The sequence below is a fragment of the Siniperca chuatsi genome, linkage group LG17 (genome assembly GCF_020085105.1).
Source record: "Siniperca chuatsi isolate FFG_IHB_CAS linkage group LG17, ASM2008510v1, whole genome shotgun sequence".
Taxonomy (NCBI): domain Eukaryota; kingdom Metazoa; phylum Chordata; class Actinopteri; order Centrarchiformes; family Sinipercidae; genus Siniperca; species Siniperca chuatsi.
Genome location: NC_058058.1, coordinates 19,486,744 through 19,509,195, shown reverse-complemented (window position 1 = coordinate 19,509,195; position 22,452 = coordinate 19,486,744). Strand labels below are relative to the sequence as shown.

General features: G+C 39.7%; 1 protein-coding gene across 1 annotated transcript in view; it reads left to right on the top strand.

Moving 5' to 3' along the window:
* Nucleotides 1-22,452, top strand: part of csmd2 (CUB and Sushi multiple domains 2) — a 232,329-nt gene that overhangs the window by 124,465 nt on the left and 85,412 nt on the right. The window contains exons 14-26 of the mRNA XM_044171930.1: nucleotides 2,111-2,301; nucleotides 2,566-2,701; nucleotides 5,523-5,717; nucleotides 7,414-7,552; nucleotides 9,726-9,913; nucleotides 10,767-10,955; nucleotides 11,543-11,659; nucleotides 12,182-12,397; nucleotides 13,255-13,443; nucleotides 14,901-15,070; nucleotides 15,178-15,334; nucleotides 15,532-15,723; nucleotides 19,863-19,989. Of these exons, the coding sequence (XP_044027865.1) occupies nucleotides 2,111-2,301; nucleotides 2,566-2,701; nucleotides 5,523-5,717; nucleotides 7,414-7,552; nucleotides 9,726-9,913; nucleotides 10,767-10,955; nucleotides 11,543-11,659; nucleotides 12,182-12,397; nucleotides 13,255-13,443; nucleotides 14,901-15,070; nucleotides 15,178-15,334; nucleotides 15,532-15,723; nucleotides 19,863-19,989 (2,206 nt within the window). The remainder of the gene's footprint in view (nucleotides 1-2,110; nucleotides 2,302-2,565; nucleotides 2,702-5,522; nucleotides 5,718-7,413; nucleotides 7,553-9,725; nucleotides 9,914-10,766; nucleotides 10,956-11,542; nucleotides 11,660-12,181; nucleotides 12,398-13,254; nucleotides 13,444-14,900; nucleotides 15,071-15,177; nucleotides 15,335-15,531; nucleotides 15,724-19,862; nucleotides 19,990-22,452) is intronic.

Here is a 22,452-nt window from a genome sequence, read left to right as displayed (position 1 = left end):
GAAAAGGAAAAGAGAGCTGACCATGCAGATAATACCCACTGTTGTATATGATATGATAATAGGGTGGACAACAAGCTGCATTATCTAGATAAACATCACTGAGCTGAATGACAGGGGGGCTGCTGGCACAAGAGTCAATTTACCACATAACACTGGTAAACGTTGTTTATTTAGTTACCATTTAACAAACAATTTTAGTCATGTAGACACAATGCAGTATTCTTGTCTTTATCATTGAAGTTGATAATGTTATGTGTTGGTATTATGTTATTATGCGCTTTTTGAAATGTAGAGTTGTTCATTGCCTACTTGTTTGTTTGCATGTGCATTCGATATTAGGAATATTTATTAATATCCCTTATTTATTCAAGTGAAGACAGTATTTGTGCTTTTTTCAAAATTACACTAATTTAAACTGACTGATCCTAAACCTCACCAACCCTTAGTTACTGTTGCTTCCGTGGGCAACTTACTGACAACAATTAGGTCGGAGCACATTATGTTTAGCCGCCTACTGCAGTGTATACAATAGCTAATAGTGTTTAAGGAAAAATGGAAGAATGAAGTTATAAACAAATCACACATGGATGCAGAACTAAGTGTAAACCTGAGACAACCTGCCACAAGTCATTACCATATGAGTGCAGAAGGTAGAAGGGAGGAGCCCTGTCATATCTCAATTGAGAATAATTTTATATTTATAAGGTATTGACTGCAAATTATGGTAGTTGTATTCTTTACTTTAGAACAGTCATCCACACTTGTTACCAGATTGACTATTTAAAGCCCCTGTGCATATTTAAATATCTGTCTAATGTGCATTTGTGAAAGACAGTAGTGTTTTGTGTAAGTGACTAAGACTCAAGTTATCTTACATATCCCCCCCACGACCTTTCCATGTTTCTTCATTAACTTTGAGCTGAAGTATCCTTAGCTGGTGTGCTGATGTTGAGCTTGCAATAGTTTTTAATGAAACATCCCCTGACAATCAATAGATCCCAGCACCTGGAAGCTAGACCAATTAGCAAAGTAAGGAGAGTGGTCCAGATGACAACATAAAATTCAGAAACTATTTAAACTAGGTGGTGTAGTTATAATGTGAAGCCTGACTCTGCCTTTTTATGGCCTATTTCTCAACTCAAATTTCTTTTAATATTTTTATAATGGATATTTGAGAAATTTGACAACATCTCCAGAACCGCTGCGTTGTTTCAGAAATGAGAGCAAGAACCCATGACAGCCCAGGAGTGGTCTGTTTGTCTCATCAGATGTAGATATCTCAGTGAAGGAGAGCACTGTCAGTGCTGCCATTTTCATATGACTCCTTACCCAAGAATAATCCTATTTAGCCTTGCCAGACCACCATGAACAAAGCAGAAATGTGGGCTGGCTTTGCAAGGAAGGCTACATCTGCCCAGTAACATCAGGGTATTGTGCTGTTGTCCTCTAAGCACATCCATTGAAGCAACTGGGATCAAGTGACAGCCTTGACAGCAGTCAGGGAGGGAAATGAGATAATTTTTAATTTTCATTGTCAACACATTACTTTTAGCTCGACATTGATTGGAAACAATGATTTTTCTGGTTGCATATTGTCAACATTTTTGATGCTAAGGCTTCCTCTATCCACATTTCATTCCACAGGAGTGAATTACTTAAATAAGATATTGTTTCGAGTGGGTTCCACCGCTCAAATAATAAATAGTGGATTAATATATAATAAACAGATTTGCCAAAATTACCCACAAACACTTTTTTGTTATATGATGTTATTGGCAACTTTCATTACATTCAGACATATTTCCTTTTCATTACTTTCATTTCCAGTGAGCCCATTGTAAGCCTAACGTTACTGTCATTGTATACCTATATAGTATGTGCTTTTGCTACAAGACAACACATTGGTGGTTATACTGATGTCTTTTGAAAAATAACTTCCTCCCTGATCTGTTAGACATCTACAATATGTGGGATGTGAGGTGGATTTATACAGGTTTAATAAAATGTATCACACCTTATTTTCTTGTAGTCATACTCATTTTATGTTACTTTGTTTTATTTCTTCTTCTCTCCCTTTCTTTCTGCCTATTTCTCTTTATCACTCCTATAGTTTCCTGTTTCTTCAACTTTACCACTCCATCCGGGGTGCTACTGTCTCCCAACTACCCTCAGGAGTATGGCAACAATATGCACTGTGTGTGGCTGATCATCACCAACCCCGAGAGCCGAATCAATCTGGCCTTCAACGACCTCAGCATGGAGAAACAGTTTGACTTCCTCTCGATCAAGGACGGGGGAAAGGTAGTGTTGAATTATAAGCTGTTGTCCTCAGTTACTTTGAATAGCTCTTTGTGCAACTTCATCTATTGACCTGTCTATCATGTCATTGTGCATCTCAGTAGGAGAAGCAGCCTGTGCAATTATGTGTACGAGCTAAACAACCTGTCTGCCAGTATCACTGGACTGTCTAGTCATTTTATCTGTCTACTTCCCAGTAGGAGCTGTTTACTTTCCCTTTTTAGTTTATGATACCTTTGGTCTTATCAGAAAATCTGTTTTTGTCAGGCTGAGTCTCCTATCCTGGGTACCTTTTCCGGTGACGTCCTGCCTCCTTCTATAACAACTAGTGCCCATGTGGCCCGACTGGAGTTCCTGACTGACCACACCTACACAGACAGAGGCTTTAACATCACATTTACAAGTAAGTATTGAATGTTACTTCAAAGGAGATAAAGGGAAGTCTTTAAAGCTTATCACAAAAGCCCGCCCTGACTGGATGTTCTGTATTCTAGATTGTTTGTGCACGTGTACAGTATGTCTCACTGTGCGTGTGTGTGGGTGTGCATGCACTACAGTAGGCCTTATGAATCATCTGCCATATCTATGTGCCTGTCTCCCACAGACTGCATAAACTCTTCCACCCATCAGCAACACATTCCTCACACGCACAGTCGCATAGAGAAATGACAAAAACCCTTTCTTTATTGTCTAAATAGAGACTTGACATCTAAATAAAACCCAAACAAAGATGCAGCATCCTTACCTGACAGATACATTGCGGCAGTCCTCATTATATTCTATTCTGGGTAGCTGCTGACTTCTGAGGAAATTCCAGATGGGTTTTATACTCTGACGCAGTACACATTGGCTGCATGCTGATAAACCCATTTCATGGATATACTGTACCGTGAGGGTTTGGCAGCCGGATTTCTGCATTCATTGCATATGCACTATTGTGTAATGAGCCTGATCTTTGCATTCGTCCACATCCCAAAATAAATATCTCCGTACAGAGTGTCTAACCCTAACCCTATAAAAACACAAAGCTATTTCATAGGTAGTTAAGGTGCCGTTGGGAGGTTTGTCTCAATAAGACTTGGCACTAAAATTAGTTGCAGTGACTCACTTTAATGCAAGCATTAAAATGCTATTTTTACTTTTACAGTTTGTTGCTTTCAAATGCTCTAGTTTGTACTTCTCACCCTGTGTTTACCACAGTATGATATAGGCATTCATCTACTTGAGAGAATTTATCATTGATATTTGTAGTAGCAGTTAGTCAGGAAGATAGTTGTGTTATTTATTGTGTCATGAACATACAAGTGCCCAGCATAAATGGACGTATAAACCACATAAGACACTAAAAATACAGTGGTGAAACATTTGTCAGACAAGTTTTTAATATCACATTACATTGTAAAGAAAGAACTTTGTCTTCTGTCCAAAGCTCGACAAATAAAATGTTTTTGATAGTCATCCAACCAGAAAAACTAATCAGAAATGAAGGACATTTTACTAAAACGTGTAGCCCTTAAATCATCATATAATGAACAATCTCATCTAAACCTGTCTGCTTCTATAACTAATGGTAGTGTACCTGAACTTAACTGTGCACATAGAGATGTCCCTGACTTTTGGTTAACTTCTGCTTTACTAAGGGCTCTACTCTAGTCATTTTTCATGAGTCTCCCTTCAGGCTTTTCAAAAGCTAGATCATCTCAAATTTATGTCTGGAGGTTCCTATCCCATAATAATTATTCAAGTAGTTATATTAGTATTATTATTATTATTGTAACTGTAGAAGTTAGGCCTAATAATAAATGAGGTATGACACACACATTAGTTTTCAGGGGCTATACTTTATACCTGCTGTGTAGCCGCTATGTAGCCATGACTTTTGACGCTAGACTATTTAGACAAAATCTTTAACACAGTATTAGTGATTTACTAACATAATTTTTTATTTGATCCAGTACGCTGTGGGGCTGATATTTAAAATTACAGTATACTCAGAAGACTAAACCTGTATTCTGCTTCTAGTTCTTAAAACTATTTATGCTGTAGCTAAAATAACATATCTCAGCCTACCCAGAATGCTTTTGGGCCCTGGCTGTAGCTCATTTGCAGACACGTCATCAACCCCACCCAGGTGCCTCTGTAAAGCCACAATGTGGACAATACATGACGACTAATGCATTAATTAGCAAGTTAGATGAATAAATAAATAACCAATGCGACGTGGTGAATGAATGTCAAGAGCAGTTAATTGAAGATGACGGTTAGTTCCTGAGAACAGTGTCATCTAACTACAGGACTGTTTTTAGGGGGTTGTTAGGCTGAGCGGACAACTTCCATCATTCATGTTAATTAAGGACATGCCAAACTATATTGAGGGAATTTTTGGCACGTTAATAAATAAGATGATCGTGATGGATGAGGTGTTGCTTGTACTCTGTTTGGGTCCATTGGATACAGAAGAGGGATTCATCAACACCAACACGTGTCACCTACCCACGCATGTGTACAAGAGTGAGAGCGGGAGAGTAAGTGATAGAGATAGTGGCGCAGGTGATGTATTTGTTTACATGCCTTGTTCCAGGGTTATGCCTCATCTTGTGTGATTGCGTTTCTTCGTGGCCTTTCTAACTACTAAGTTATATTGGCCTGATAGAGTTAGAAGTTTTGAGGATGTATGAAAACAATTTTCCCTGCTTGTTTACTCCACCTATCATTCAGCAGTGTCACCTGGAGCTGATGATCTGCATACAGTGTGGTTTCCCACCCTCTGGAATCACTGCAGCAGAGTGAATCAATGTGACTCACTAAGTGAAACAAATTTCTGGCATTGCTAAATGCTGACAGTAGAAAAACAAGTTTTGTCAAAAAACTAGGGTAATTATTTTAGAATATCCATGAAAATTAGCATCTTTGCACAGAAAATGCAATATGTAACAAGGATTAATACCAGCAGAGTCACAGGTGATCGATTTTTTTCTTGTGTTTTCAATAAGACGACACTTTGTCTCTCCATTTCTTTTAAAACATTTTATCAAACAAAATGTTTTTAGGAATTATGGAAGCCTTTTGCCTTACATTTTGTGATTTTATGTTGTGTGACTGAGGGGAGTAATTAGTGACTTTTATTGTTATTTTTCTTCCCTTCAAAAACATTAAACACTATACCCTCACACCTATGTCTGCTCCTTCACACTAACCCCATCTCCTCTCTGCATTTCCAACAGCATTTCGCCACAACGAGTGTCCAGACCCGGGTGTGCCAGTTAATGGGAAGCGTTTTGGTGAGAACCTTCAGCTGGGCAGTTCCATCTCATTCCTGTGTGAGGAGGGCTTCGTTAAGACACACGGCTCGCAAACCATCTCTTGCATTCTCAAGGATGGCAACGTGGTCTGGGATAATGCAGTTCCCCGCTGTGAAGGTGAGTTAGGGAGTTGTTAACCTTTGTGATAGCCATCTTACAGCAGGTGTTTGGAGGTTTGTTATCTATCCTGAACATTTTAGCTACCCTGCAACAAATATTTTTTTCATCAGCTGGCATGAGATTAACCTCTTGCTGGGGACATGTATAGGTGTATGAAAAATAACATCCTCAGATTTACTGACACAGTTTTTAATATTAGTTGTAAATATTAACAAAACGAGTGGGATTTATTCCATATTTGTTATCCAATTTCACACACAGTTTTGTTTGAGCTGGCATAGTTAGCTGTGTGGCTCAGAAAAATCCAGGTATCACAGTATCAGAGTAAATATGCAGAGGAAGTCATTAAGAGGAAGATGTGCATATCTTTTCTCCTGAAAGCATTTGTCCCGTGGTCTAGCACCTCATTAGCTAGGTACCCACTTTGTTATAGCTTATATACAGCTATTATAAACTGATGAAATGGGAGTATGTTTGTTTTAATGTGCACTATAGCTAGTAATGCAGCACCACTGCATGTCAGGGTTGTAAAGAGATTCTTCCACACAGCCAAATACTGAAAGGACTGGTGTTGATAAAAGGGAAATCTAAAGATGGATTTGCTGCTTCTTGTGGGTTGCATTAATTAAATGTATTTTACAATTGATGCAGATATAATTAATCAATATCAATAATATCATAAATTATAATGTTAGGGATCACTAACATCTGACTAAATTGTGGTGATTGCTGGTGATGATACAGAATCTTTGTTCTTTCAAGTATCTGATGCTGCAGACATGCTGCGCTTACAGATTGCTGACCCATCCATTTACCTCTCTCTGACTCAGTATTCAATAAACTATTTCCAGAAAACCAGAAAAGGCCAATATAGCTAGCAAAGCTAAAATAAAGCTGTGCGTGAACCAGCTGAAGTTCTTGAACACCAGCAGAGTAGCATATCAAGCACAGACATGACTAGGACTGTAAGGTGCCTAATCAGGTTCACTATTCATGATATGATAGAAACCATCATTAAACCATGTCACTTTCCCCTGTGTGCTACAGCAGCTTTGTATTCCTCTGAGACCATCTATCATACCCCTGCGTTTGTAGCGTAATGCGTTTTATAGATGTCCTTCAGTATGCTGAGTTGGCTGATTAAATCATTCCACTTCAAAGGAAGTGAGGAGCTGGCACTGTAACTAAGCCCTCCACTGTGCCTGTGTTTTCGGGTTAAGGATAGGCAGTTAAAGAGATGCACAGCAAAGTGAGCAGCAACAAAGATAAGGGTATGGGAGAGGGGCTGATGTGCTCAAGTGTCTTTTGTGCTACCGATCAAAGATGTTCCATTTTCTCTCTTTGATGGGGATGGCAGCAGCACCTTTGTAGGAGGGGTTTGATGACAAATTTAAAGACAACAGCATAGGGGAGGAAACATATGAATACACATGGATGCATAACACATGCCCTTGCACAAGTATGCACACAGACACGCGTACAATAACAGGAGTGTTGCTCGGAGAAATGGTTAAACTTGAAGTGAGCCGTCACCAATTTACATCAGATAGACCCTGGCAGTAAAAGAAATGAGTTGAGCCCAGCTGATGCATGAGATCATCTATGGACACTGGCATACATCAGCTAGGAAAGACATGCATAATTCAATCCCTATCTGCTCTTTCTCTCTCTCCATTTTGTCTATCTCCGTTAGCCCCATGTGGAGGGGATCTGAAGGCTCCCAGCGGGATCATCCTCTCCCCTGGCTGGCCAGAACTCTATAAGGAGGCCCTTAACTGTGAATGGATCATTGAGGCTCCTCCAGGCTACCCCATCAAGATCATCTTCGACAAGTGAGTCACCCAGATAGCAACTGCTGTCACGTCACAGTTTTTTTTCCCTTCTTTTTCCCTCACAGCAAGCTTGGATTTGTCTTGCTTCTTGCACAATTTCAACATGTGCCCACATTTATTTCTCTGCTTTCCATCACTTTCTTTAATCTCTTCCTCTGTCTTCCCTTTCTGGTGATAATGCAGTAGATCTAACGCACATCAACATACACTGCTGACTAGGCCAACACCATGTTTTATTTTGCTCATAAGTGCGCATTTGATCCTTTTATTTGATACCCTCCTCCCTGAAGAGCCACAGATATCCTTACAGTTTATACACACACCTACACACAAATACACACAGACACACAAAGAAACTGTGCTAGACCTGAACGTTTGTAAGTGTACATGCGTCTATAATGCATATGTAAGTGGAGATGGTCTGTCAAGATGAACTGGAGAGATGGGAGAGGAGGTAATTTGTCCTGATGTTGAGAGAGAGAGAGAGAGAGAGAGAGAGAGAGAGAGAGAGGAATACAGTCGTAGGATCAAACGTTAGCTCATCCTTGTGAGCCCATCTCATCCTCGTCCCTGCCACAATAGCACGCCATGTACAATGAATACAACATGATTGTTTGTTGCTCTTTAATTTTTATGTAACATCAATAAAATATCACAAACCGCTTCATTTAGATGACATGGTCCTGAAACTAAGCAATTTATTCATGGCTTTGAAGATGAAGCGTCTCTGGCAACAAAGGCGGCAACACACGAGCATGCACACACACACACACACACACACACACACACACGTACATGCTAATAATAATAATAACTTTGGTTTATATAGAGCTTTTCAAGGGACCCAAAATGCTTTACACAAATGGGATAATGTTAAAGACCATAGGCCTGAGTGAGTAGGCGAGTTTGAAGAGGTTTTTAAAGATGGCCAGAGAAGGAACGTTGCGGATCCCTGATGGGAGAGAGTTCCAAAGGGTGGGGGCTGCAACGCTGAAGGCTCTGTCCCCAAAAGTCCACAGTCTGGTGTGGGGGATGGAGAGCAGACCCTTGTCTGTGGACCGCAGATTCCGGGGCCTCATTTATAGGTGAGGAGGAGAATTTTATAGGAGATGCAGGACTTGATCGGTACCAATGAAGGTGAATAAGGGCGGGGGTGATGTGCTGCCAGGGCTTGGTGCAAGTCAGAGCCCTAGCAGCTGAGTTCTGCACGCACTGGAGCCTGTCCAGGGCTTTGCTGGGTACACCGAATGGGACACCATCACAATAATCCAGACTGGAGGTGATGAAGGCATGGATGAGGGTTTCTGCCACAGAGTCAGAGTGAAGGCAGGAGTCTGGAGATGTTCTTGATGTGGTAAAAGGCAGATTTAGTGATGAGTTTGATGTGTGACTGCAATGAGAGGTTAGAGTCCAGAATACAGAGATGCAGTGTGGCAAATGTCTCTAAAACTCAACATGTGCAAATTGGAAATAATTTAATTCATTGTTTAAAAGCTAAATATTCTGAGCTGACATAAAGTGTTGTTTAAATGACTGTCCATCTAACTGAAATAGTTTCACTCAAGCATCAATCTCTTTTCTGCTGTTGGCATGGAATGCAATTTATAGGATTTTAATTGAGGCCAAATGTTGAAAACATATTAATCTTTTTTTTTATCTCCACACTGGTTTTCAGGTAGTCTTATAATTGGCTGATTAGTAGATTTCCTTATTAATTCTGAATTTCACTTAGTGTTGCCCATTTGCCCAAAAGCAGATTAACTCGCTTGAGGGCCCCAGGGCAAAAATGAGCCGTAGGCCCCACATTGTGTAGGCCCGGCCCCACTGTGTCCCTCTGTAAGATAGATAATAATGAAGTTCATTCTTATTTTAGTTGATATTCAGATTGAGTGATATATTCACAAACATATTAAAAAAAAAAAAAAAAAACTGACATACAATATGTGACCATCAGGGGCCTCTTAGGGTCTGGGGCCCCAGGGCAGTTGCTCATTTTGTCTGGTCGGTAGTCCAGCCTTGCATCCGCCATGCTGTAAACCTGACTCAGCACTGAAGCTGATGAGAATTACCCATGAAACTTATACTAGCTAACTAAGTGTATATTTTATGTGAGGACTTTTCCTTTTTATGTGAAGCATAAAAAGCCTTGTTCAACTTATTTTTCCGTCCTCAGGTTCCGTACAGAGGTCAACTATGATGTCCTTGAGGTGCGTGATGGACGTTTTCCCTCTTCACCTCTAATTGGTAGTTACCAGGGCACCCAGGTTCCCCAGTTCCTCATCAGCACCTCCAACTTCATTTTTCTTCTCTTCTCCACTGACAAGAGCCACTCTGACATCGGCTTCCGCATACGTTACGAAAGTAAGAACTTGATAACACAAAGTCAGACTTCACCCAAAGATACCGGATAGATATACTGTAAAGGAAGGGCTCATTTACCCATGCTTCATAGACCCTAATAGAAATGAATCCATTAAAATACAGGCAGACCAAATTAGAGACAACAGCCATAAGTCTTGTTCACTGTACTAGTAAAAGCTATTCAGTCTTGGTTGTAAATACAATCTCTGCAGGCTCTCAATTTCACCATGAAGACATTCTTATTATAACACCTATAATTAGAAAGTAAATGGGGTGAAATTATTCTGTCAGATATCCCTGAGTTGACACACATTGCCATGCTCAAAATTCCATATACACTGTCACATCCGTGCACACACACACACACACACACACACACACACACACACACACACACACACACACACACACACACACACACACACACACACTAGTCTTCACTCATGCTGTAAATTCAACACATAAGACAGTCCTATCCTCATTTCTACCTGTGTGGCTCACACTGGTAACCTTATGCACTTTCTCTGTGGTAAATCTCTGCAAAGCTTCAATAATTCACTATGAGCACTACTTAGGCAGAAACTATTTAAGGTGAAGCGGAAAAGAGTGATGAAGCTTCTCATTGGTTTATTCCTGTTGAAAAAGTATGTTCAAGTAAATTATTTATCAGGATTGCTTTGGGAAAACAAACTGCCTTTTAACATTTCTTGACCTCCACTTGAACTATTGAAAACAAGATATAATCCTAATTACACTGCAAACAGGTAGAGTTTCAGTAGATGTGTCTCTGTGTCTTTGATCATGTGCTGCTTGTCCTTATTTTTTCATTTTTTTTTGTCCCCTTCCTCTCTAGCCCTGCAGTTACAGTCGGATCACTGCGTGGACCCTGGTATACCTGTCAACGGACAGCGACACGGCAATGACTTCTATGTGGGCGCTTTGGTGACATTTAGCTGTGAGGCAGGGTACACACTTAGTGACACAGAGCCATTAGAATGTGAACCCAATTTTCAGTGGAGCCGCCCCCTGCCTAGCTGTGATGGTATGTTCCATAATATTGACCTAGAAATTATTAGTCTCCTGCCAGATTTCCTCCTATTCATAAATGAATTAAAGCTAAATTCATTGTTGTATGTTGTTCCAGATGAAACATGAGAAATCGTTTTGAGTGCTTTGCTTCATATTGCATCACATTTAAATTGCTATGTATATCTCAGTTATTATAAAATCCATATAAGATGAAAAAGTTTCTTTCAACAACTCTTATTTTAGACTTTAAAAGTTTCTGCCTCATTTCATCATAAATGTTTTATATGTACGGTGGTGAGCTTACCCTTTGATGTTTCCCTTTTTTCTCATCTGTAAATGCTTTCATATTTAAGGACAGTATTGATTTCTGGCCACTCTGTATTGATATTGATGATACCACTCTCTCCTTTTTATGCTTTCTTGAAGGGCATCTCTTGTAAAATGCATTTTACCGCATTGTAAAAAGACAAGTTTTGCCATTTTTTGGGGAAATTTTATTTCTGTCTTCGTCCACTTTGTTTTGCCCTCTCTGATTTTGCCTCTCCTGTCATTTCTCTCCTTCATCTGTTTCCCACTGTTCCATTCACCTTGTGTCGCCAGCATTGTGCGGAGGTTATATCCAGGGCAACTTGGGTACCATCCTGTCACCTGGCTTCCCAGACTTTTACCCGCACAACCTGAACTGCACATGGATAATCGAGACCTCCCATGGCAAAGGTTAGCAGAGAAATTCCGTGTCAACACATGCAGCAGTCAAATTCAATTTCCCTTACAATGTCATTTCCTCTTACTGAGTGGCCTTTTTATTTTGCCGAACAAGCTGTCTCTGTAAGACTGGAGTGCTGAGAGGCTGGCCTAGGGCTACGGCGCCACGGGACGACTCTCCAGTCATGTCACCTTTAGTAGAGCGCTCACATCAAATTGACACAGCCTTATTTGCAGATGCTCTCTCTGCGTGGGTGTAATGTCTTTGATAAGTAGTAGGGGAGGAAGACAGGGAATTGATGCTGCATTATGAAACTGAGACTCCAACCTGCCTCCAGTGAATACAAAGTTAGTCATGTAATTAGATTTTTTCCATACTTAACTGAAAATTCCAACTTGTAGGAATGTTTTTTGAACATATATAATATTTGGAAAACTGAGACTTACAATTTATTTATGCAAAGGTCAAAAATAAAAAAAAACAATATAAACAACAACACATTTTAGCAATGGATCTTTCTCCCCCTTATTCAGGTGTCCAGTTCACCTTCCACACTTTCCACCTTGAGAGCCCTCACGACCATTTGTTGGTGACTGAGAACGGCAGCTTCTCTCAGCCCCTGTGGAGACTGACGGGCTCCACACTGCCTCCGCCTCTCAGTGCAGGACTGTTTGGAAACTACACGGCTCAGATCCGTTTCCTCTCTGACTTCTCTGTTTCCTACGAGGGATTCAACATCACTTTCTCAGGTAAGAATGGATGTAGTCATTCTAAATACTAAAAGAGGGAAAGAGGGATACCTTAAAGTGCCTGTCGCTTTACTGAGCCATGCTAATCACTTAGAAGAGACTGAGACACAGGGGATGGGTCTGTTTCAATAGGTTATTGACACAAACAGCTATGCTTACTTAGGAGGAGGCCACCATAGACAAGGAGCAAATAATTATTAAGTATGTGTCCTAGACATATGAAATTACAGCCACTTGAGAGTGAATAATGAATGGTTAACATCAAGAGAATGGATTAATTCTAAAAATTAGCACAAATGGCCCTTTACTTACTGAATGCATCATTTCACCTCTTTTTGTTCTCACAGCATCCCTTGATTTGGACCCCAAGACATAGTAAAAAAGAATATCAAAAATCTAATAGACTATCACTGGCAGTTTGAAATACCAAATACCACCAAAATATTTAGCTTTACAGAAACGATGAAAAGCTATGCCTGAACGGATGGAGGCCTACATACTGAGATGTATTACTTTGAATGGCCCCTAAATGACAGTGTTATGTTGTTTAAATGTGAAAGGAATTTGAGTACATTCGATTAATTTAAGCCCGGTTTACCTTCCTGTTTATCAGTGTGGAAAATGTCTCAACCTTTCAAAGCATGACGGAATTCTCAATCAGTTCAATTTACACTTTCACACATTTAAACATTGCAAGACATGGTATTAACTGCGATGTTATCTTATAGAAGAAAAAAAAAAACAGACCACAACAAAAACACATACCACAGTTAACCCAGTATTTTTATGTACTAAAGCATCTCTGAACATTACATACATTTATAGCTTTTCTTGTTATTCTTCCTCTGTTTTTCCAGAGTATGATTTGGAGCCATGCGAGGATCCTGGAATCCCACCCTACAGTACCAGAAAAGGCCTGCAGTACGGAGTGGGTGACGCCCTCATCTTCTCCTGTTTCCCGGGTTACCGACTAGAGGGTCCGGCGAGGGTGATTTGCTTAGGGGGCAGGAGGCGGGTGTGGAGCTCCCCTCTGCCAAGGTGTGTTGGTAGGTGGTCACATGCTTTATTTTGGCTTTTGTCACTCCCCCTCTATCCTCACAATGCCTGTTGCCACACTAGCCCTTTCACATACACCCACCCATTAAGAAATGTAAAAAACTGTCAGTGACATTGGAAGACGAGGCATTTCCCTTTCAATTCTCCTCATTATCATCTCTCCATCCACCCACGTTTTGTCTCTTCATTGGATAGCTTCCCAGAAACAGCCTTTTTGACTTTGTCCAAATAATATAGAGCAACACCTCTATTGAGGATGACATTAAAGAGCTAAAATATGCTAATTATTGATGTTGCTCATTGCTAATGACTGGGAAACATGATGAGTCAAACTGCAAAGATTAAGGTCAGTAGGTTGATTCTATGATGCACCAAACCTTAAGAGCCGCATTAGTGTGTTGATATGAAAAAGAATTGTGCCCTAATGGTCCTAATGAAAGCACAGAACATGACATTGATTAACCTATTAATGTTAGTCCTTAGCATGGCTCTTTTCAGTATATTCAAAGCACTGTTAAACAGTAACTGCATATGGGAAACAACTGTGAACTGCTTGAATTACGTCATAGGAGTATTTTTTACCACTTGCACATTTTTTTGGTTTCTAAACTTAGAAAGTAATTTGTAAGCATTAAGATTTTGACACTCTATTTGAAACCAGTAATTGGAGTTTAATAAGTACAAATTGGTGAAGTCACATTTATTTTCTTTACCCACACCAATAATATCGGATTTATTTCTAAATGTTTGTTTTGAGTGTTTAGGCATGTGTAAAGTAGGTCAAGCAATTTCCTTATAAAAATGGATTAACATTTACTTGACTGCCTCTTTTGCTCCTGTTCTCATTACATATTTATCTGTAGGAATAAAGATGCTAGTTTGTAGTTTCTTTTTTTGCCTCTCAATAAATCCAAATCTTTAAAGGTTGACAGTGATGATTTTTCACACTTCTGGAAATCATAGTCAGCCTTATTTTAAAAACTTGATACTTCTCCAAATATCTCTCAGACAGTCCCATAACCTCACCTCATCATACTTCACTGCATTCATGAAGTTAAAACTCTGGGTACATTTGTGGTCATTTAAATTCTGGAAGCAATTTTTTCTGTAGAAAACTTTACCCCACCTTTTTTTTTTTTCACTGTTTCCCTGATGTGATTCAGAAAAGGCAATTTTCAAATGGAGTTGAAATTGCTGTTAATCATATTCAGATTGCATTGTGATTATGATGATGTGCCACTCAACATTCAGGTATAGTCACTGACCATATTCCTCTCCCCATCAGCTCTCCCATCTCCCTATGCATGACAGCATGAATAAATGCACTCTGAGTTTCAAGCATATAGCGATTGACATGTCCTCTGCTCTCTCCAACATCACCACCTTCTCCCTTCCTCTCTCCTACCCTCTCTCTCCCTGTCTCTCTGCTCCCTCTCTTTTTCTCTAGCTGAATGCGGCTCATCCGTGACTGGCATGCAAGGGGTGCTGCTTTCACCCAACTACCCCGGTTACTACGGCAACAACCACGAGTGCATTTACTCTATCCAGACTCAGCCTGGCAAAGGCATCCAGCTACGAGCACGAGACTTCAGACTGGAGAAGGATGACATACTCAAAGTGAGGGGGTGGGGGGAGTTATACCCTCCCCGTGTCTATATGCGGCCTTGTTAGCATATCTGTGTGTGCACACCTGATCAGATGCTTTTTCCCACTCTCCCTTCCAGGTCTTTGATGGCAGCAGTAATAAGGCTCGTCTGCTGGGGGTGTTTACAGGCAGCGAGCTGCTAGACACAACCCTGAACTCCACCTCCAGCTCCATGTGGCTGGAGTTCATCAGCAATGCGGATAACACCAGTAAAGGCTTTGAGCTGCACTTCATTAGTGAGTAACACTCTTGCACACAAACACACATCCACCTGTTTTTACATTAAATATTTACATTTTAGTATAATTTCTTAACTTATATCTCATTTTCCAACCCTCTTTGTCGCTTTGCCGCCACATAAAAATCACATTCACAATTTCTTCTTCAATACTCTCCTAATCCTTTCTCGTCCCTTTCTCTCTCTCTTTTCAAGGTTTTGAGCTGGTGAAATGTGAGGATCCAGGTGTTCCCCAGTTTGGCTACAAGCGGGAGGACAAGGGTCATTTTGCAGGGAGCACCGTGTCGTATAGCTGTGACCCAGGCTACACCCTGAAAGGCCCCGAGGTGCTCACCTGCCTGAGGGGGGAGAGGAGGGCATGGGACAGCCCCCTCCCACTCTGTGTTGGTGAGTCCGATGCTCCTTTAAGGGGTTTGAGATCAAGTGTGTTTATGCTGTTGGCAGAATTAATAATTTATTTGACAATATAATTCTGGGTTCTGGTGATTTGGTGTTATGTCTTGCATTATATTGCATTGCATTGTTATGTTTTTTTATCTAAACTTTTTATGTCAGGCTGGGTGTGATGGAGGCAGTACTCCGGTCAGTACAGAAGTACTGTCAGCAAAATGTAATAAAAGTATTAAAAGTACTCATTATACACACTGACCACTTTCTGAGCATTATATTATTACATAATATAATATTATATTATTGGATTGTTATTATGATGCAATAGCATGAAAGCAGCAGTATAATGTTGCAGCTGGCCAAGTTGTAACTAAAGAACTTACATACTGCTGGTAGTTTAATCGAAAACAATCATATAAACTAATATGTTTTGTATGATAAAAATGTGCAATCTAACTAGTAGCTAAAGCTGTCACAGAAATGTTGTAAAGTAGAATTATAAAGTAGCATAAAATGGAAATAATAAAAAATAAGTGTTTTAAAATGATTAAGTACAGGGCATGACTAAATGCACTTTTCAACATCAGCTACCCTACGGGATGTTACCTAGTGTTATGTAATGTTATGTTATTCTGTGCTATCCTGCACTACATCACAGTGTCTTATTACCTTAGCTTACATCACTATTTGTTACATTATACTATGTTAAGTTCGACTAAAATGTCAGGTTGCGTAAAACAGAATTATGTTGTATTTCATTATATTACAGTATTATATATCGGTGGTTGCTTTACTGTCTTAACCAGTTTAAGTTTTTTCAGCTAAACTACTATGTCTGACCTAGTTCCTCATCTTAATAACAATGTGAATATGCCTGTGCAGGTTTAGAAAAACCCGGTGGTTTGTTTTAGCTCTGCTATTTTGGTACATCCATTTGGTTGCTTTCCCAGCACCAAATTCAGTGCATTATCTCACCGAAAATTACTGTGCTCTATTTAGCTCCTCATATTCATATTGCATCATATTTGGAAATTCTCCCTTTTCACATTGTTTTTTTTACTAAAATAATGTGTGTGAGATGGGAAGACTTCAATTGTACAGAGATAGTTTCTCTATAAATGTTTAGCAGAGGCAACACCCGTCTGATCTTTTTATTTATTTTAAGTTCACCTACAGTTCACCTGTAACTTGTTGCCAGCTGACACAAACATGGTATGTGTTATTATTTTCAAAACTATTAAACTGACAGATACACACACATACCGCCTATATGGTGTCGTGGTAACAAACCCAAAGCAATTTTTTGGATCTTCTCCTGGGCGACATTTTGACAGTCTCTCAGAAGCCAGCCAGGAGCTGGAAAACAGGCAGGGATGGTGTTCTTTGACATCAGCCAAGGTGATTAGAATAATATTGCTTGGCTCCCGTTTCAACCCAAACTGACAGGTAATTTCATGTCTGGGTACAAACAACATTCAGCATAGTGTATATCTCTGAACACGTTTGTCCTCCCCATGCCCCTTTCACTGCAGATGATAGCCTAACAGCCAGAGTGAATTTGGGAGCAGATGAGGGACTGCTTCTGTTTGTAATGGTGGGATTATTTTCTAGCAGCGAGGACACACTGAACACAGATGGGAAGGGTATAGCGAGCAGGGGAGGAAGGAAAATTAAATTGAGTTGAAAACAGTTCATATCCTGAAGGTCACAGGAGAGGAAAGTTGCAAGGTTGAATCCCTGAGCAGCTCTTGGTTGGACACTGAGTTGTTAACGAAGTTGCTTTTTTACTGACATTTAAAGGTGGGGAATGCGATTCTAATCCAATACACATATTTTTGTCAAATTCTGCGAATATCTCCTCACGGTCCGCTAGCTGTCCGTTCTGTATGTATGCTGCAAAAAACTCTGTGTTTGTCCACAGCCCTGGCTCTGTAAATGGCTCGGACCGAGCCACACAACACTATTCTAGCCATGATTTGTGCGGTAACGTTAAATGACTTGCCCACGGACATTTGGCTTACTTTCTAGTTTGCCAAGATATGCTGTTGTTGTGATGTTAGCTATAGTAGGAGGAGAGTTGTGAGTATTGCTGTCTGGAGCTGCTGTGCTGGCTCTGGGAAACCGTCCCGACCTCTCTGGCTGATTTGCAGGGTGTCTCCTAGATGTTTTATATCTGTAATTACAAACACATCTTACAATGATACAATTTGATCACTGACATGCATGTTGTCTTGTAGAGAGGGAAATTTAAACTACTTTGAGAAGAGGGTGAGACAAAAAGAGAGGCAGAACCTGAGTTCTTGATTTTAGAAAGATGTATGTGGAGGCATAGATTGAAGGGTTAGAGTAGCTGTGGGAGTTACACTGCCATGGCAGCACTGAGCAGTAGTTACTTAGGTCATAAGGCTGGAAGAAAGAGATGGCTTTGTCTTACTGTGATAGATCACCATCTTCTCTTTACACCCCATGAAACAGCAAGTTTTCTTCAACAAGAAAAGCATAACAGAGAGAAAAAGCTTTAAGAGAGACTAAAACCTCAGCAAGAGTGTAAAGATTAATATGTTCACACTTTCATTTTTGTGCATTTTCCCTCCCCTTCCAAGACAGCAAAAGCAAAAATGACAATCAAATCTTTAAAATATGTTTTTTTTGCAACCAAGCATATAGTCAATTTACAGTATGTGTGTATGTGTATTGTTTTGTGTATTTATGCTTTGACAGCATATATGATGAGAGGCCAGCATTGGGGATTATTGCTATTTAAATGTATAATGCATGAGGGAGATGGAGAGTGTGAAAGGGGGAGACAAGGAGAGAAACAAAGGAAAGATTTCTTTGCAAACATAAGGAAAGGCATGTTTATCAAATGGAAGGTGACAAAATGTTAATGTTTGATGTGTAGAAGTCACAGCTTGTTCCTGTCTGATGGTCTGTCTCCCTCTGTGTGTGTGTGTGTACTGCATTATCTTAGTTCCTTAGTTGGTTACTTCCCTCTTGCCAGTCTGTCTCTGTTTGTGTGTGTCTGCCTTTGTTGCTGTATTTCAGTACAGGGTCTGCTTGCTACAGATGGATTTCACACCCATCATCATCAGCATGATTCCTCCATTTTCCTCCTCTTTGAAGGATCTATTTTCCTCTCTGGGGATGGAAAAGAAACAAGAACACTTTTACCCTTCTCTTGTCAGTTGAGATGGCCTCAAAAATGTGAACAAAAACACTTCAAGACAGATGTTGTTGGAGAACATTTTCATTTTTTTCCCATCACTTTTTGGATAAGGGTAGGATGTGGTAACTGAAGGGGGGCTGAAAATTGCTTTTCATTCACAGTGCCTTTCTGATGGCAATTCATTACTTGAGGCTGAAAAAAAAAACTCCCCACTGTTCTTGACAAAATGCTTTGGCCTCTGATTTTGCTGTGTAGTTTTCATAGATGTGTGTCACGTGTTTGTGTTGTTGTGAGTGTTGTTGAACCGTGATATGATACTAAAACCACCATATTGTCTACTACTACCACTTTTACAAACACACAAGTAGGCACACTCAGTGACATTTCTCTGATGAACAAGTGATTCATGATGTTTCTTCCACTCTCTTGGTATGATCTATTGCCTACCAAGTTGCTCAGTGGGTGCTAATATCAGCAATACTTCCATTACGGCAACTGTGCATCTGTTCTGTACACACATACAGTATATATCTTTTCTGATTGACTCCTGAAATATACTTAAATATTTTGTCACACCATTCAAAAAGTCTTCTTTAAAAGTTGCACTGGACTTGAGTCTAATATACTGAATGTTGTGTTGTTCAGTCAACAAGTCCATCAACTTTCAAAGGCAACAGGATGAGGTCATTGGTTGAGATGGTGGATTGCCTTCGCTGAGCCAAGGAGATACACAGACAGAGTATATTGAGTTGGCTGCTCTCCCTCCTAGCATTCAAATTGCAAACAAGATGATGAAGCACATCACATCTGAGCATATAACTGCTATGTCAATAATTAATAATTATAAGAGGAAACTGATGATGCACTTTGCTGGGAGTGGGGTGGTGCAGTTTCTGGTATGTTAAGTATGTTAACCTGGCTGTATCCTTTTATTAATTTGACATTATTCTGTTTCCCCTCCTCTTTCTAGCGGAGTGTGGGGGCAGCATCAAGGATGAGCCTTCTGGTCGTATCCTGTCTCCGGGCTACCCAGCTCCATATGAGCACAACCTGCACTGTATGTGGACCATTGAGGCCGCCCCTGGAAGCACTATTAGGTCTGAACAACACTCTTTGTTTCCTTTTTCTTGCTTTCTAGTTTCCTGATTACATTGTTCTTTTCCAGGCTTTCTTTCAATCTACCACCTTTCAATATACTTCCAATGTAGCCCCCCTTTTTTGCAGTGGTATTCATCACTTTCACAGGCTGCTGTGTAATCAATCTTCAGTGAGCTGCTATTGGCCAATAGTTGAGTTACTACTGGGTGAAAGGAAATGCCTCCTCAGAGCCTCAAGGTTTTAGACTACACGAAAGAAAGTCAAATGTTTCAAGTTAATTTTGGCTTTTATATATGTATATGTGGTATATGCTTTACCTTTAAGAATTTGATGAAATGTAAGGAGGCAAGATCCTGTAAGATGTATTGTTTTGGCTAGAGGTTTACATTGATCAGAATCAGTACTTTTTCCACAGCATGTCCTGCAGCCCATCTGGCTCTATTTGCCTTTCTCCATTAAGACCAGTGTCAATTACATATCAGCATGCTTATGATAACTTCCATGTTTTGACAGCTTTGAAATACAAGGCGTGTGTGTTGAGTGTATTCAGAATAGTAACTGTGTTTATGCACTGTCATGAAGCAGCAATGTAAACTAATGTAATAATCTTGTATTAGGTATGTGAAGGAACAGTGCTCTTTAAGAAATCCATAAGTACATGTGTATATGAAGGAACATGTGGAAGAGGCAGAGAACACAATGGATGGAAGATCACATGCTCATCAGAGTGAACCATTTATGTTAATGCTATTCTATATAGTCCTTTGTTCTGTTGCTCTGTACTCCAGCACATCAGAATCATAGCACTTTTTATATACAGTACATTCTATAAACATATTCATCGATTTTAGGGGACAGGAATTATTTTCACAATTCAGTATATACTTAAATAAAATCTATCATATTTAATGTTTGGTTTATGTCCACAGACATCACCAGAAGTTTGGTATCTACCTCGTTGATGCTCTGTCAGCCTTATAACACAGCCAGTATTTGCTGAGTTTGGTCATTGTTGCATTTCAAATCTAATGTGCTGCAGTAAATCCAAAACAATGAAAAACATGTCCTAATACTTTCAGACTGCACTGTATAGTTTTTTTTTTCATTGTACATAATATTGTACAGTTCTGTGTTGTTATCTGCATGGATCTATTTGTGTGTGCATGCTGTGCCCTAGCTTGCACATTGACATTCCTAGGTCCCTCATGATTGCTAGTTTAGGTTCATTAGTGCCTTCACTACCCCTGGGTTGCTGGCATTCCTCTGCAAGGTATGCTCCATATCCTTGCCTTTGATCCTACCCACGCAATTCATTATTGCGAAAAATTTGCAATGCATTAGCCTAGGGATCCTTTGTATATCAAATGGTGTAGCTGAAGGTAGCACACTAATCAAACCGTACTAAGTTTGTGAGAGACCAGGAGTGGTTTGCTGAGAGTTATTGATGGAAAGAGAATATAGATGGGAGGCAGAGAGTTGAATACAGATATAAAGAGATAATAACAATATAAAAGGAATAGAGATTATAAGGGAGGCAATGAGCCCTTTCACAGATGGAACATTCATTGCTTACTGCTACAGAAATCATAGGAGGGATCTAGGCTACATGGTACACTGAACAATGAAGCCATAAGTATTCATCTAAAAATTGGTATTTAGTAAGAGAGTAAGAGCTCTGGTGTTGTAAAACATGATGTACTGTGTGGGGTTATAATACTATATGGTGCTGTTTTGACTATTGTTCATAAGGCATCAATAGGACTAACACAGTATGTGAAGAGCAGGGAGGCCATTGTAATTAAGGGGGTGGGGGGTATGTGCAGTTAAACCAGTATATATCAATAATATTTAAATATTCAACCTACTGATAATTTGAGATTATAGTGACTTTCCATTAAAGATTGCATATTACCACAGTGCTTTCTATTGATTAAGAGGTTAGAATAGAGTATGATTTCACTCAACACCTAAAAGGGGGAGTCTACAGTAAAAAACAAATTCTCTGTGCTAATCCAATGATTTTGGACTGTAAAATTGATCAGTAATTGAATTGAATCAAGTAAATCAAAATCGGTGCTGTCATAGTGTCTCAGTAGTTGTTCCATTGTTCGCTGTCTAAGGAGCATCACCACGGTTTGTCTCTAGATAAGATCATCAGTACTGTCGGCACTGTTCAGTTTAAGGAGAGACTTGTTCAAATATGATGAAACATGAGCTCTAAAATATTTTTTTAAAAATAACATACAACATGTACATTCTTCTTTAGGTTGGATTTTCCACTTAAGAAGCCACACACACCAATTTTCCAATGCAATGCTTCCCCCATTTGTCATGCTCACTCACAGAAATATTGCCCTTAGTCTCAAATGAATATGCACATATCTTTCACTGGGTTTGCACAGCCCAAAACAAAGTTTCATATATTATGTTTGTTTATGCATGTGTGTGCGTGCTTCTGTATC